The 13,357-nt window shown below is 40.1% G+C and overlaps 1 protein-coding gene across 1 annotated transcript in view; it reads left to right on the forward strand.

Annotated features, from left to right (window-relative positions):
* Positions 1-12,497, forward strand: part of LOC119725828 — a 54,855-nt gene extending 42,358 nt beyond the window's left edge. The window contains exons 22-32 of the mRNA XM_038197416.1: positions 458-585; positions 1,094-1,240; positions 1,817-2,201; positions 2,474-2,664; positions 3,245-3,424; positions 4,425-4,549; positions 5,176-5,269; positions 5,795-5,960; positions 6,930-6,996; positions 7,873-8,149; positions 10,055-12,497. Coding sequence (XP_038053344.1) covers positions 458-585; positions 1,094-1,240; positions 1,817-2,201; positions 2,474-2,664; positions 3,245-3,424; positions 4,425-4,549; positions 5,176-5,269; positions 5,795-5,960; positions 6,930-6,996; positions 7,873-8,149; positions 10,055-10,261 — 1,967 coding nt within the window. The 3' untranslated portion in view covers positions 10,262-12,497. The remainder of the gene's footprint in view (positions 1-457; positions 586-1,093; positions 1,241-1,816; positions 2,202-2,473; positions 2,665-3,244; positions 3,425-4,424; positions 4,550-5,175; positions 5,270-5,794; positions 5,961-6,929; positions 6,997-7,872; positions 8,150-10,054) is intronic.
* Positions 12,498-13,357: the final 860 nt, after the last annotated feature.

A 13,357-nucleotide genomic window follows, 5' to 3' on the forward strand; every position in this document is an offset into this window, starting at 1 on the left:
TTTGAACATAAATAGTGTGCACAATGCTTTCGCCATTGGAGAAAGCCTCCGTGATTCGTGGACATGTATGGCCTAAATTGCTGTACTTGAGGATTGAGTGAGTTTTACAGTGTTCAAGTTCGTCCTTTCCATCCATTGGACATCCATTGGACATAAAATTAATGTAAACATGGGGGGAAAAACATGTTTGTTTTTTTAACGATCACTATATTTATTTTAGATGAAGCTTGAAGCTCAAAAACTGTATAATTAGTTATGGATTTAGGGTGAACAGTCATATCGGTTTGCAAAAATATCGTATTCTCTTCACACAACTCAAATAATCACAAGTCAGGACGCAGCAACAGACGTTGAACAATACTGTTTGTCACAGTTCCTTTGAGTAGGTTATCATTTGATACGTATGACTTAGTATAACTTTTGATAGCTTGATTGCAACTCTTGACACTTTTTGCAGCTGGTGAACCTCGCGCAGTCAGGAACTGTTTAGTCGTCGAACCTCCTGAGTATTTCCAATGGGAGGAACCTGAACCTCGCAGCTGCGGTGAAACAATGAGTGACGTCACCCTTGAAGACGTCGCAGAGGTAATGAGGTGCTTCCCCTTGGATCATATGCCAATGCAAATTGGCAGTTGTTGGAAGACGAAGCTAAGTTGTTTGCCCCTTGAACAGAAAAAAAGTTTACCGTCTGGCAGCTATTAAACCTAGCTACTCACAGTTATTAGGGCGTGTTGAGGGATAGTTTAGGGAAGATGTATGCCATATCTTGTTAAAGAGGTGTGCTTGTTATCAGGGTAAGATGGGGTGCAAACCACAAAGTAAAAAAAAGTTGAGATAGGAAGAAGGTCTTCTTGTAAGATTTTTTGACAATGAAGTTACACCGGCCGACCTAAAAAGGTATCAGTGTGTGTGCATGTGACAAAAAGGCTCAATTCCTCCACTCCAAGTCCTCCATTCCAATAGATGCAAGACAGAGTCTGAACCATGGCGCTTTTTATCGTACACATACAGGTACTGAACGTTTGTCCCTTCTCTTTGTCTGGCAATCAAAATGTTAACATTAATATTTTCCGTACACCTCAATCACTTGCAGGTCGACGTGAGTGCAGGTAATGTTGCTGAAGTGGCCGAGTTTCTGGCCAATGTTACATCAGAATCTGCGTCAGATGTTACAGACGATGTTGAGGTGGTTTCTGACATTTTGATGAACATCGTCGATGCAGGATCAGGCGACACAGAGGTAAAATGGAGACAGTCTTCTCGCATGGTTTTCAGAATATTTGTGTGTTACGATTTTGTATCAACAACAGCAATATATACGAATGATAGGTTTATGAACGGTAGGTTTGTGTAGTTTCACTGACTTAATTAACACATTCCTAAATACATTATGCAGAGACAACAGGAGTGAGTTCACAGTTGCACCATGTAACACCTTTTTTGGTTCAGTTTATGAGGTTCAGAAAAAGAACCCGGAGCCTCTCAAACTCAAAATACAGATTTCATACATGGTGCAACCTTAAACTTACTTGTATTGCTGTCTCCACAATGCAGTGCTTGGAATCGTATTATGCAGAGACGTAATGAAGTCACGACAAGTCACCCCAGATCAGTCACAATTCAGCACCGTAAACTCTCTAGCAATCTGAATGAAATGCGACATTACTTTGCCTAGCTTGCGACCTGACCTGCTATTTGACTTGTTATTGACTCTTAGTTGACTTGTTTATTTATCATATTACATTTGTGATCGTATTACTGTTGGGATTGACTGTATTAAAAACACGTTCATTATGTTGTTGTGACCCTGTAAAAGGTGACAGAGTTGGTACTTGAGACCGTCAACAATGTCATCATGACAAGGGCAGAGCCCGCTTCTGACACCTCAGAGTCAGGGAGCTCCTCATCGGCTATCGTCCGATCCGTGGAGACTCAAGTCTCCTTGACTCTGAAACAAGAGGGAATGGTCCGCATACGTCAGGAAACCATCCACGTGGAAGCGGTCAGTCTGGACCCAGCACTTGATAGTAATGGATTCACCTTTGCGTCTGTACGACAGCCTGGACAAGCGTCACCAGAAGAGGGTTCACTGGTTGGTACTCAGGTCAAGACGTACGAGGATGAGATTCCCTCGGATATCGATCTGGTTGCATCTGTGCAACTTCCTGGGAACATTGTGAATTCTTTAGCACCAACTGATGGTAAAAAATTTACATGTACTATACTAAACATCACGATTTCTGTAGTTGATTCTATTATCTTAACAAATTGAAATTATTGTTTAACTAGAGCATTATTTACCTCTATTTTTAACTGAAATGTCCAAGCTTAGTTTAATGTATCCCTTGATTCCCTTGATCCCTTGATGCATTTCTCTGCCCGTATCGCAGAGCAGTTGTGAGGCTGACGTCTGACACAGTATTTTCTTAACCTCTGCCAATTTGTCACTTTGTTTTATGGTCTGCATTTGAAGGTAATGGTTCAACCCCATTGCAAGTGAGTTTCTTAATCTACGCCGATGACACGCTGTTCCAGTCAGCTTCCAACAGAAGACACACAGATGAGGCTACCACGACACGTAAGGTTGCCGGCTCTGTCGTCTCGCTGACTGTGGAAAATGTTAAACTCGTCAACCTCACGGATCCCGTGGTGGTACAATTTAAGGTGAGACGATGGAAGTTACCTAAAACCGATTTCAGGCGAACTGCCGAATCAGAATTTGGCAGTTCGCCGAAGTGAAACACTTAGAGTGAAACACTTGTTCCCCTAAGTGAAACACTTAGAGAGGTATACTGACAATGTTGCTATTATGGCATTATGTGATGACAACTTACTATATGAGGAAAATGATTTTTTTAAATTTTCTTCAAATTTTGTTAAAATGTCAGGCATAATAAACAATATGTAGATTTGTGAAGGTTACTGTCTAACGTCCTAGTCATTACTTTGGGATAAAGAACTGAGTACTACAGAATACGAGTAATGTGCACACTTATAATGCTGAAGTATTTCATACTACAGTTTAGTGGTAGTAGTATTTTTTAACTTTAGGTGACGTTAGGGTTAAGAAGAAAAAAGGCTCTGAAGTTAAAATATATGTTTATATAGGTTTAAAGGTTACGCCATGAGACCTGAGTTCATAAAAGAGAACTTTTCTAAATGATGTTAATGAATTAAAACACTTCTATAGAAGATTAACTGAAGCTTTCAGACAATTGAGAATCCATGTTTTTAATGCCAACAGAAACCCAGTAATACAACTATCAAAGAACTAAACACCACCCAGTGTGTCTCCTGGGACTTTAAACTCGAGGACGGCGTCGGGGATTGGTCGGATGTTGGGTGCACGCGCGCAGACGTAGACATGACCGATGACGTGGTGTCTTGCTATTGCTACCACGCCACCAACTTTGCAATCCTTGTGGTACGTACTTGATCCAATTGAGGGTGCGTTCGTTTGGCTCACCCAGGTCGACACGGGTCAGCCCCATGCCGTTCGATTAGCTCTGACATCATTGTCTCGTGGAGCAGAGTCACTGGTGTAAGTACGTCACGCATGCGTTGTTCATTCCCGAGAAGCCTACAAATATGGCGGCCGGACAGCGGAAATCTTAAGTGGACTTAACAATTGACTTTAATTGTAAGTCTAAAGGTTATCAGTTAATGAGTTAATTGCGACTTCCGAGGTTTTAATTTCAGCCCATCTTTTTGGAGTTTTAACACGCCCGTTTCTGAATGGGTCTTGAGATTTACTACTTTGGAAAGCTGAGACCCAATCCGAAACTGGCATTTTGTTAGTGGCTACGGCCACTGCAAAGCGCGTCAAGTGAGGATCTTGATTACCCGCGGTTCGATAAGCCCGGCTGTCGTTGCTGACCCGTCTACCTTTACCCATGTTGACCTGGGTGAGCTAAACAAACGCATCCTAGGAATGTCACGCTGTTTCTAAATGTACAGTCTTTAAAAGTACAAAACTCGTAAGAGAAGTTCCATGGACTTGCCATTTTTGCGGTTTTTCTCCTTCTGTTGAAAGCTCCAGATTAGATTCGACTCGGAATCAAGGTCAGAGTTAACCTGATCGACATTCAACTAAGGTAAAAGGATAATTCGTCGAGTAAAATGACACTATTCATGGACAATCAGAGAAGTGTCATTTTTAACAATCGGAGAAGTGTCATTTTGCCCAATTTGTCCGGTAAAAACGACACTGTTCTTGGTTAAAATAACAACTCTGGTGTAAAAATTATATTTTTCCGGGTCAAACTGCCCGGAAAAGGTGACTAGGAGAAGCGTCATTTTGACCAATTGGAGAAGTGTCAAAATACTGTTATATGATAGAAAAATAAGTTTCATGTTAATACATATCCTTAAATTCATTTTTGAATGATTACTGATTGCAGTCTGTGTGCTGTTTTTTCTTGTAGGACATCAAGGGGCAAAAGACTGAGGTTACTCCTTATAAGAGAGCTCTTGATATCCTCAGCCAGGTCGGATGTGCCTTGTCCATCATTGCCCTGGTTATCACGCTGATTATATATCTCACTATCAGGTAAGACCAAGGTAAACTTTGACGAGGATTTGTTGCCGACCAAACTGACATGCACGGTTTTTTAGGTTGGCCCACCTAGCTGATTTTGTGGCAACGATGACAAACGCATATTAGCATATTCATTAGCGTGACCCGGCGTGACTTCGCGTGGGTCTCGGTATCGACCAATGGAAGCCGGCATAAAGGGTGATTTTTATTAATTAGTAACACGTGAAGGAGGCTATTCTGCAATTTTTTACTGCACCCCCACAATGGATAAGAATCTTATTAATATTCGTGAGGCTTGTAAAGATTGACAGATATTGCAAGCACCAGTGTTGGCACTTTTTGAAATACACGTTACCAGGCCTGTTTACCAATTTCAATGAAAACTTCTCAACATATCAAAACAATTTTTAACTCATAGTTGGATCATTAAACGGAAAACAAATCCTGAAAGTTGCATGAAGATACGGTCTTTCAAATAGGAGGAATTAATTTTTTAATATTTCGCCCGCGAACGTGAACATGTCCGTGGGCATGTTGTTTCATTTAAGTAGTACGTAACCTTTAGAAATCGGCCTTTGCAAGCACACGGCTGTATATATGTTCTATGTGACACTTAGATTAAAATTGTCTTGTCTTAGAAAACTACGTACCGGCAAATCTCGGCAGATCTTCATTCATTTCTGCTTCTCCTTGCTGATGTTGTACATTGTGTTCCTCACCGGCGTTGACAGTGCAAGGGTAAGTCCAAAGCTCATCGGAGAAAAACTAAATAAAGGTATGAATAGTTAAAACTTAGATTTCATTATTGTAATTTCCGTCATGGAGGGTTTATTTCCATTGTTCACCATAATTTTGGGCGATTCAAGAGTTTGCCATGGAGAGTCAATTTTTCAAGTTTACGGTCGACAAAACATGGCCCATTTGAATGAGTGTCAATAGGCAACTTGAGCTAAATTGTTTTAGATTGGGGCATAGCGCTCTGCCGCCTTACCCCCCCCCCCAAAAAAAACGGTATTGATACAAAGCGAAGAAAAGGGCAAACGGAAACTCCAATCATACGCTTACGAAACTGTACGACAGTCCGGAGAAACGAACAATACCAAATGTTCCCCGCTACGAATTTGTCGACCATCTTTCACAATGCACCGGGGAAAGAATGAACTCTCTGTGGCAAACTCTTGGCAGTGTCTGCTTTTTGAATCACCTGAATTAGTCCAATTATTCAAACCACAATTTTGGTACATTTATTAACAAAAGGGTTCAGGCGGCGGTTGTGTGTTTGTGGCCGCTTTACTCCACTACCTGACTCTATCCACTATGTTGTGGATGGCCGTTGAAGCCAGGAACATGTACGTCAGTACGGTGAAGGTGTTCCCAGAAGACACGCCTCGATACATGGTGAAAGCCTGTCTCTTTGCGTGGGGTAAGTTTCCTGGAACTATGCACATAATCACTGTTGTTATCTAGTTACTTTGCATACAGTCCTTTTGCACTTGTGATTTCAAATTTACCTTAGTTGATATTTTACTCTAAAGTTCGAGTTGAGATTAAGGCAAATGTTTAGGTGAAAGTGTATCCTGAAAATACACCACGATGCATGTTGAAAGCCTTTTTATGTTGTACGTGTTCATAACCCCTGAGGACCGACACACAAAAGGAGAACAACAGATCATTTCAGTCCTCGGGAGTTGGGTCTTTTGTTAGAAACGGTCCTCTGTAGTAAGTTTGTATGCTTAGTCTATGGGAGAGTGTTATATAACAGGGACAAAGGGAAACACAAAGCATTGTCCATGCGAGTATAGTAAAACAAAAGTGTCTGCGTGGGGTGAGTTTCCAGAGAACATTTAGGTATTTTTTCCTCTTTGTTGTGTATTAATTTTTGTGAGCTCTGGCAGGAGCTTCTATACGTGTCGGGCAGATGGTCGGTCGGGCTGTCTGTCTGTCCGTTTGACTGTCTCCGAAAATTTACCAAAGGTATGGTGTCCCATATGTGTCATCGGCCTCGCATTTTTCGGCGTCGCATTTTTCAGCTCTGGCAGGGATCATTTTTACCGATTTCCTGCAAGACTTCCACGCAAGGCTTCTTGCAACACGATCAGAGCTTGTTGTGCAGTCGCACTTGTTTCTCTTCGTTTGACTTGAAAATCGACCCTGAACTTTAGTAGTCGAATTTCGAATAGTGTGGATGCTTAATTAACATATAAATTTGTAACATTTCAATTTGCCGGAATCTTAACTTTAGCAAATTTAAAATAAAGAAAAATGCTACCAATATAGTTTGAGGTTACGTAAACGTCCTGATTGCAACAATTAGTAACATACACTGTGTGCTATCTTTAGTTCATTTATCCAATTAAGTGTGACTCAGAAATGCCTGTTATATTTTTTACAGGATCTCCATTGATAGTTCTGACTGTAACCTTAGCAGCAGCGGTAAGCCACTACGACAACGAGGACTAGTAAGTGTCATAAAAAGTGTATAAACCAGCACAATTTTGAGATATGTAAAATATTGGTATTATTGTCGTTCTGTAAAAAGATGAAAACTGGAGCGTAGTATGTCGATTGTTCGCTGATTATGGATTGGAAAATCAGATTTTCCTGATTATGTAATACAGGGTGAGTAACAAAAAACGGATCCCAAACTCCAAACATTATATTTCATATTTAAAAAATATATATATTCAGCACAAACAATACTAATGACTGGAAAGCCAATTTCATAAGCTACTTTTAGGTGAACAAATTACTGAAATTGCTCAATCCGTTCAAAGAATATCACCATTTAAAAACAATTAACATAAAACATGTTTCCGTCAAAAATGCGATTTCAATAATCGTGGTCACAATTGTCTTCAAACATCACCATGGATAATACCTCAGCAAAAAAGTGGATTTTACAAATCATATTGTTTGCCTAACCAGGGTTGTTAATAAAGATATGGTGAACTACACTTGTTGATAGTTGTTAAAAAAGTATTCTGTGTCATTTTCTTTGTTTTTCCAAACAGTCAGAATACACAACTAAACTGTTTTTTTTTGACAAAACAGATTTTAGTTTCATTGCGTTTAAACGGTGATATTCGTTTAATGGATTGAGCAATTTCAGTAGTTTTTTCATCTAACAGTAGATTATGAAATTGGCTTTCCAGTCGATTATTATTATGTTTGGTGTATAAGATATTTTGTTTTTAAAATATGAAATATATTTTTGTGGGTTTGGGTTCCTCTCTTTTTGACTCACCCTGTATGTTCATTCATTGGTAAAAGCATGTACTTTCAACATAAACTGACACTATTTTGACAACACACCCAATCTTATCCCTTTTTGCCAGTTGTTTCCTGAAACCAGATCTTGTGTTGTTCATCGGCCTCCTTGCTCCCATTGGTCTCATCCTCATCCACAACATCATCACCTTCATCTTGGTCATGCGCAGTCTCCTGAAGGTCCGAGAGGCATCCCGCGCCCAGCAGATCTCCAAACGCCTCCAGAATGCTGTGGGAATCTCCGCCCTCATGGGCTTGACCTGGACTTTCGGGTTCCTGGCCATTGCTCATGATGATGCAAGGTTCGCCTTCCAGCTCCTCTTCTGCATTTTCAACTCCTTGCAGGTAAATACACCATTTTATTTCCTTTTGAGACAAGCTGCGAAGTGCATGTAATTGTGAGGTATTTTAGCAATTTGTTGGCAATATACATGCTATTTTAAGAGAAGGTTCACAGCCCCTTATCATGCACTTGATTTTAAATTATGGCATGATAATGATTATAAAAACAATTGCTGAAATTAGCATGAATCCCGCAATAGGGCGACAAGTTGTGCGGGACTTCCCCTACATTAGGGCGACACACTGCAATAGGGCGACAATTTTGGTGTCGCCCTATTGAGGTAACTACCCTTTAGCGAAGGAATTTCATCGTCGAAAATGGGCTAGATCGATTGCTCGTGGTCCAAAAAAACGTACACATACCAAACTTGGTTGGGATCGGATAGGATAAAATTGGGTTAGGTCACATTAAAATGTGAAAAATTTTGTGCACGTTTCTCTGGAAGTGTCGCCCTATCATGCAATCCAGAGTTATCATAATTTCGTTAATATTTACCCGGATATAAGTTTACAGATACCATTGAGTACTATACAGTATTCAGGCAAATGTTCTGTTTGGACTTTGACTGTAGTTTCGCAAGTTTTTTTCTGTGTGTGTGATACAAAACACTAATGATAGAGAGAAAAACAATATTTTGTCTCGATATTCTGTCTTTTTTGTCTTTTTGTCACGACCAATCAGCTGGCTTGGATTCAATTCACTGCATCATTTAATTTTTGAGTGATTGTTGCCATGAGGACTATGTCGTTTTTGTGCAAATGTTCTGTTTGGACCATTTGAATGTGTTTAATTTCCTTAAACCCAGAAGTAAACGTTGGGAAATGATTAAATAGTGAAACATGTAATTAAACTTGGATTGACGTGTATTTACAGTAAAAACAGTTTTCAAATGAACTCCAAATGAACCCCAAATGAACCCCAAGTGAACCCCGAATTGACCCCGAATGCACTCCAAATGAACCCCAAATGGATCCCAAATGAACTCCAAATGGACCCCAAATGAACCCCAAATGAACCACAAATGTACCCCAAATGAACTCCAAATGAACCCCAAATGAACCCCAAATGAACCCCAAATGAACCCCAAATGGACACCAAATGAACTCCAAATGGACCCCAAATGAACTCCAAATGAACTCCAAATGGACCCCAAATGAACCCCAAATGTACCCCAAATGAACTCCAAATGAACCCCAAATGGACCCCAAATGAACTCCAAATGAACCCCAAATGGACCCCAAATGAACTCCAAATGGACCCAAATGAACTCCAAATGAACCCCAAATGGACCCCAAATGAACCCCAAATGAACTCCAAATGAACCCCAAATGGACCCCAAATGGACACCAAATGAACCCCAAATTATAAAACAAAGGAATTGACTAATTCAGGAACCGCCAACATAGGGCTGGATAGATCAGTAGGTAAGAGCACCGGAGCGGTTATCTGGAGGTCGCAGGTTCAAACCCCGCTCCAGTCAATTTCTTTGTGCAATTTTTCAAGGCAAATAAAGAAATTTTATCAAACCTATAATCGGTCAGATTGCACATAAATGTCAGCAATGTCATAGAAACAAATGTGTTTGTGTTTGTTTACTCACCGATCGATTGCCAATCAGTGGTTAAGTACTGACATTGTTAGGTTGCGAAAGATAAACTAATTACTTTGATTGGTGCGTACACTCAATCCATTCAAATTAGTGTGAATAAATGTCTTCATCTCTAAAACCTCACGCAGACAAGATGATGGAAACAAAATTCATGAAAATGGAGTTGGACTTCTGACCCATGGCATCTTATGATATCTCCCCGATTGCGAGCACTTATTGAACAGACGTTCAGAACCAAAGCCACTTTTTACAACTATTTTTTAAGCCAACTTTTGTAACTTCCCCTTCAAATTGTCAGGGAGTGATTGTCTTCATCATGTTCTGTGTTCGCCGCGAGGAGGTTCGCGTTGCCTTGGCACCTTACGTAAGACGCATCCGTTGCTGCCACCCGCCGGCCCGCGCAAGCCAAAAACAGTCATATGATCTGCCTGAGATATCCCAGAGTGCTACCTCACCATCAAGAGTGCACACCGCAGAGTTGGATATTTCCGTGTCGGGGTTGTAAGGCAGACACAGTCCACAATACAATAATGATTCAGTGGATAGTTATCATTAGTCCTTATCAGATTCGACCCGGAATCCGGTTCAGATTTGACCTCACACTCTTTTGCATGACATGAGGTGATTATGCCTCTTAAAAGCCATGGTCTTGTACTTCATACTTGTAGTATAAATTTCACACAGCCCACTGTAAAATTTTCTGGTATATCCCTTCAGGCAATTTGCAAAACCAAAGGTGGCCAGTCGATCCTCTCTGGAGACACACACACTGTACACAGGGTCGTGAACTTCTATACGCCCGAGGACAATGCTTTGTGGTTCACTTTGTCCCAGGGCCTGTAATATAACTCTCTTACATAGACTAAGCTCACAACCGTACGATCGAGGACCGTTTTCAATAAGAGCCCAAACGCCTGAGGACTGATATGATCTTTTGTTCTCACTTGTGTGTATGTCCTCTTTCGTAAAGCCGTACATGTAAACACACAAACAGGTGTGTAAACACCTTCATTCGTGGACCCCCTATTGTCCCGCGTTTGTTTATACTTTTTAGAAAGATGTATCATGGACCTTCGGGTATTGTAGACGATATTGTCCTCTATTGCTCAACGTCCCCTGTTGAACTCAAAACAAACCCACATACACCCAGTCCCACAATTCAGAATTTCCGTTGTTTGTGTACCAATTTCAACAATAAAAAAATGATGCTTTTATCACTGGCTATGAACAAATATTACAATGAATGTTATATATATTGAAATTCTCTGTGCGTGAAGGCCACTCAAGAAGTGTTTAGACAAAATATAATAAGTCATTAAGTCAAGTGATGATAATTGTTTCATGCTTGTGGTGGCAAGTAATAGACTCCCGCAAAGGGGATTAAATCTTGAGAAAAAAAAGAAAGCTGAAATCCTGGTACAGGTTAGGGACCAAAAAAAACAAACTAACAATGAATATAATGTCTATATATTCGGATTTGTCTTAAAAGTGAGATTCGCGGCGTATTGGTCAAAATAACGTCCTTTTCTAGGTCAAAGTCACACATTCCCACTACTAGGACAACATATTTTGTGTCAGAATAGCGCCGTTCGCCATGCCGTGAATCCCTCTTTTAAGACAAAAAAAACAGAGTACAGAGCATATATTCAGGTATTTGGCTGAGCACGTACCAAGATTTCAACTCTCCCCTATCTCAACATTTTATCCCCTGGGGTTTATTAATACCGGTTGAATTGCCACAACCAGCAGGAAAAGTATTATCACTTGACTGAATGACAATCTTTTTGAGTTGCCTAAACGTACACACTTTTTTCAATAAATATATAACTGTTCAGTGCCATAATTGTTCACGTCCAGTAATGCAACCTTCTAGTATTTTTTGATCGTTGAAATTGGAGCACAAACACGAAAATCCTGAATTTTACGTGCAGTGTGGATATGTGTGTGTCCAACGAGGACGGACTGGCCACCTATTTGGAAAATTGCATGAAGAGAGAAAACCAGATACTGTTATATTGGGCTGTGTAGAAGCTAAACAACGAAATCCTGGTAAAAGGGAAAATCATCTCATGGGGCTAAATGGCCTGGAAAGGGACTCAGGAAAATGTCATTTTGACCCGGCACTTGAAGTGCCCGGTCAAATCTGACCCGGATTCGAGTCTACTCTGACCGTGACCTTTTAAGAGGTTTTGGCAGGTCCCATAGGCCAGCCTACTATCCCCATTTTCTGTCTCACTGAGTCTATCTGACTCTGTCACTCGTAACTTGTACTGGTTGTAAACTTGTTTAAACAGCGGGGCAGTGCTTTCGTGTACGTTTACCCCATTACGTCAATAAATGGGCTAAATCTGGCCATTGTGTAGAACAGATGCATGTAAAGACTTCGAAGGAATAGCCATTCTGATCAATTGAGTATACATTTGTGAACCCTGGGACCATTTTTACTAGGCTTGGCTTGTCTTGCTTTGGCAAATAGCGTGCATGCCTGAAATACAGCTTGTAGATGACCGTATAATGCTTCACTTAAAATACGCTTTTTATACACTAATTACAAACATGAGAACATTGAAAGTTACTGTCTTATTGTATATCGCCTTACAAAAACAAATAGGACCTTTGGGGAAACTCTTAAGCGTCATAATACGTTATATCTTTGGGAGACGGAAAATGGGGAGAGACTTTATGTCTCAGCCCCTATTTAGAGGCAAATAGCTAGATCAATCGCTCGTGGTCCAATTAGTTTAATAATACCAACATTCGTGGGTGTAGGATAAGGAAAATGGTTTGGGGTGAGGGGTCATTAATGCGGGAGGGGGATGTGCACAAGAGTGGGGTAATGTCTCCCTAGTGACCCATTATCGGTAATTATAACATAAGGTGTAAGTATGTATTTTCTTTTTATAAACTTTTTTTTGAAGATGTTAATTTACAGTCTTTTAAAGTATTGCACATTTATCTCTTTCAATCTCTTATATATATCATTGACTGGTTGCAGATATAGACCTGTTGTAGACTTGTGATAATTGCGCGGAATGAATATTCACCTGCTAAATTCAATTCAAATCAATTCAATTTGACTTTATTTTCTCTGACGGGAAATTCCATTATGATTATTCCATCTGATTATTGTAGGCTACTGTTGTATTAATTGCAAACATGATTTTGTTGATCGGCACAAACAAATATCAAGCAGTTTTGTGTACACTCTAAAAATACATATCAAGTAAAGTTATCTGAGGAAAGGTATTTGGTAAGTATTGTATATTAAATATATTTTGGTATAAAGGTACAGATCAGACAAACGTTCACGTTATTTTTGTTTAAAGCTGTATAATCATAAGAGAGTGGAATTTATGTAATCAATTACCGCGTAAAGGATCGATTATCATGTAATCAGTAATATATGGATTATGTTCTACAAACTTGGTGATAAGATATTTAACCATTGTTGACTGCTGTGATGTTTTAAACACCCGAGGGGCGCATGGCACCCGATCGAGGCGAAGCGCCCCGTTGGGTTAAAAACGTCATATCCCACATCACAGCAGCCAACAATTGTTTTGATATACCTCTGTCTTGGATTCTTTTGATTTTGATGTAA

This window comes from Patiria miniata, unplaced genomic scaffold, assembly GCF_015706575.1.
Source record: "Patiria miniata isolate m_02_andy unplaced genomic scaffold, ASM1570657v1 HiC_scaffold_19, whole genome shotgun sequence".
Classification (NCBI taxonomy): domain Eukaryota; kingdom Metazoa; phylum Echinodermata; class Asteroidea; order Valvatida; family Asterinidae; genus Patiria; species Patiria miniata.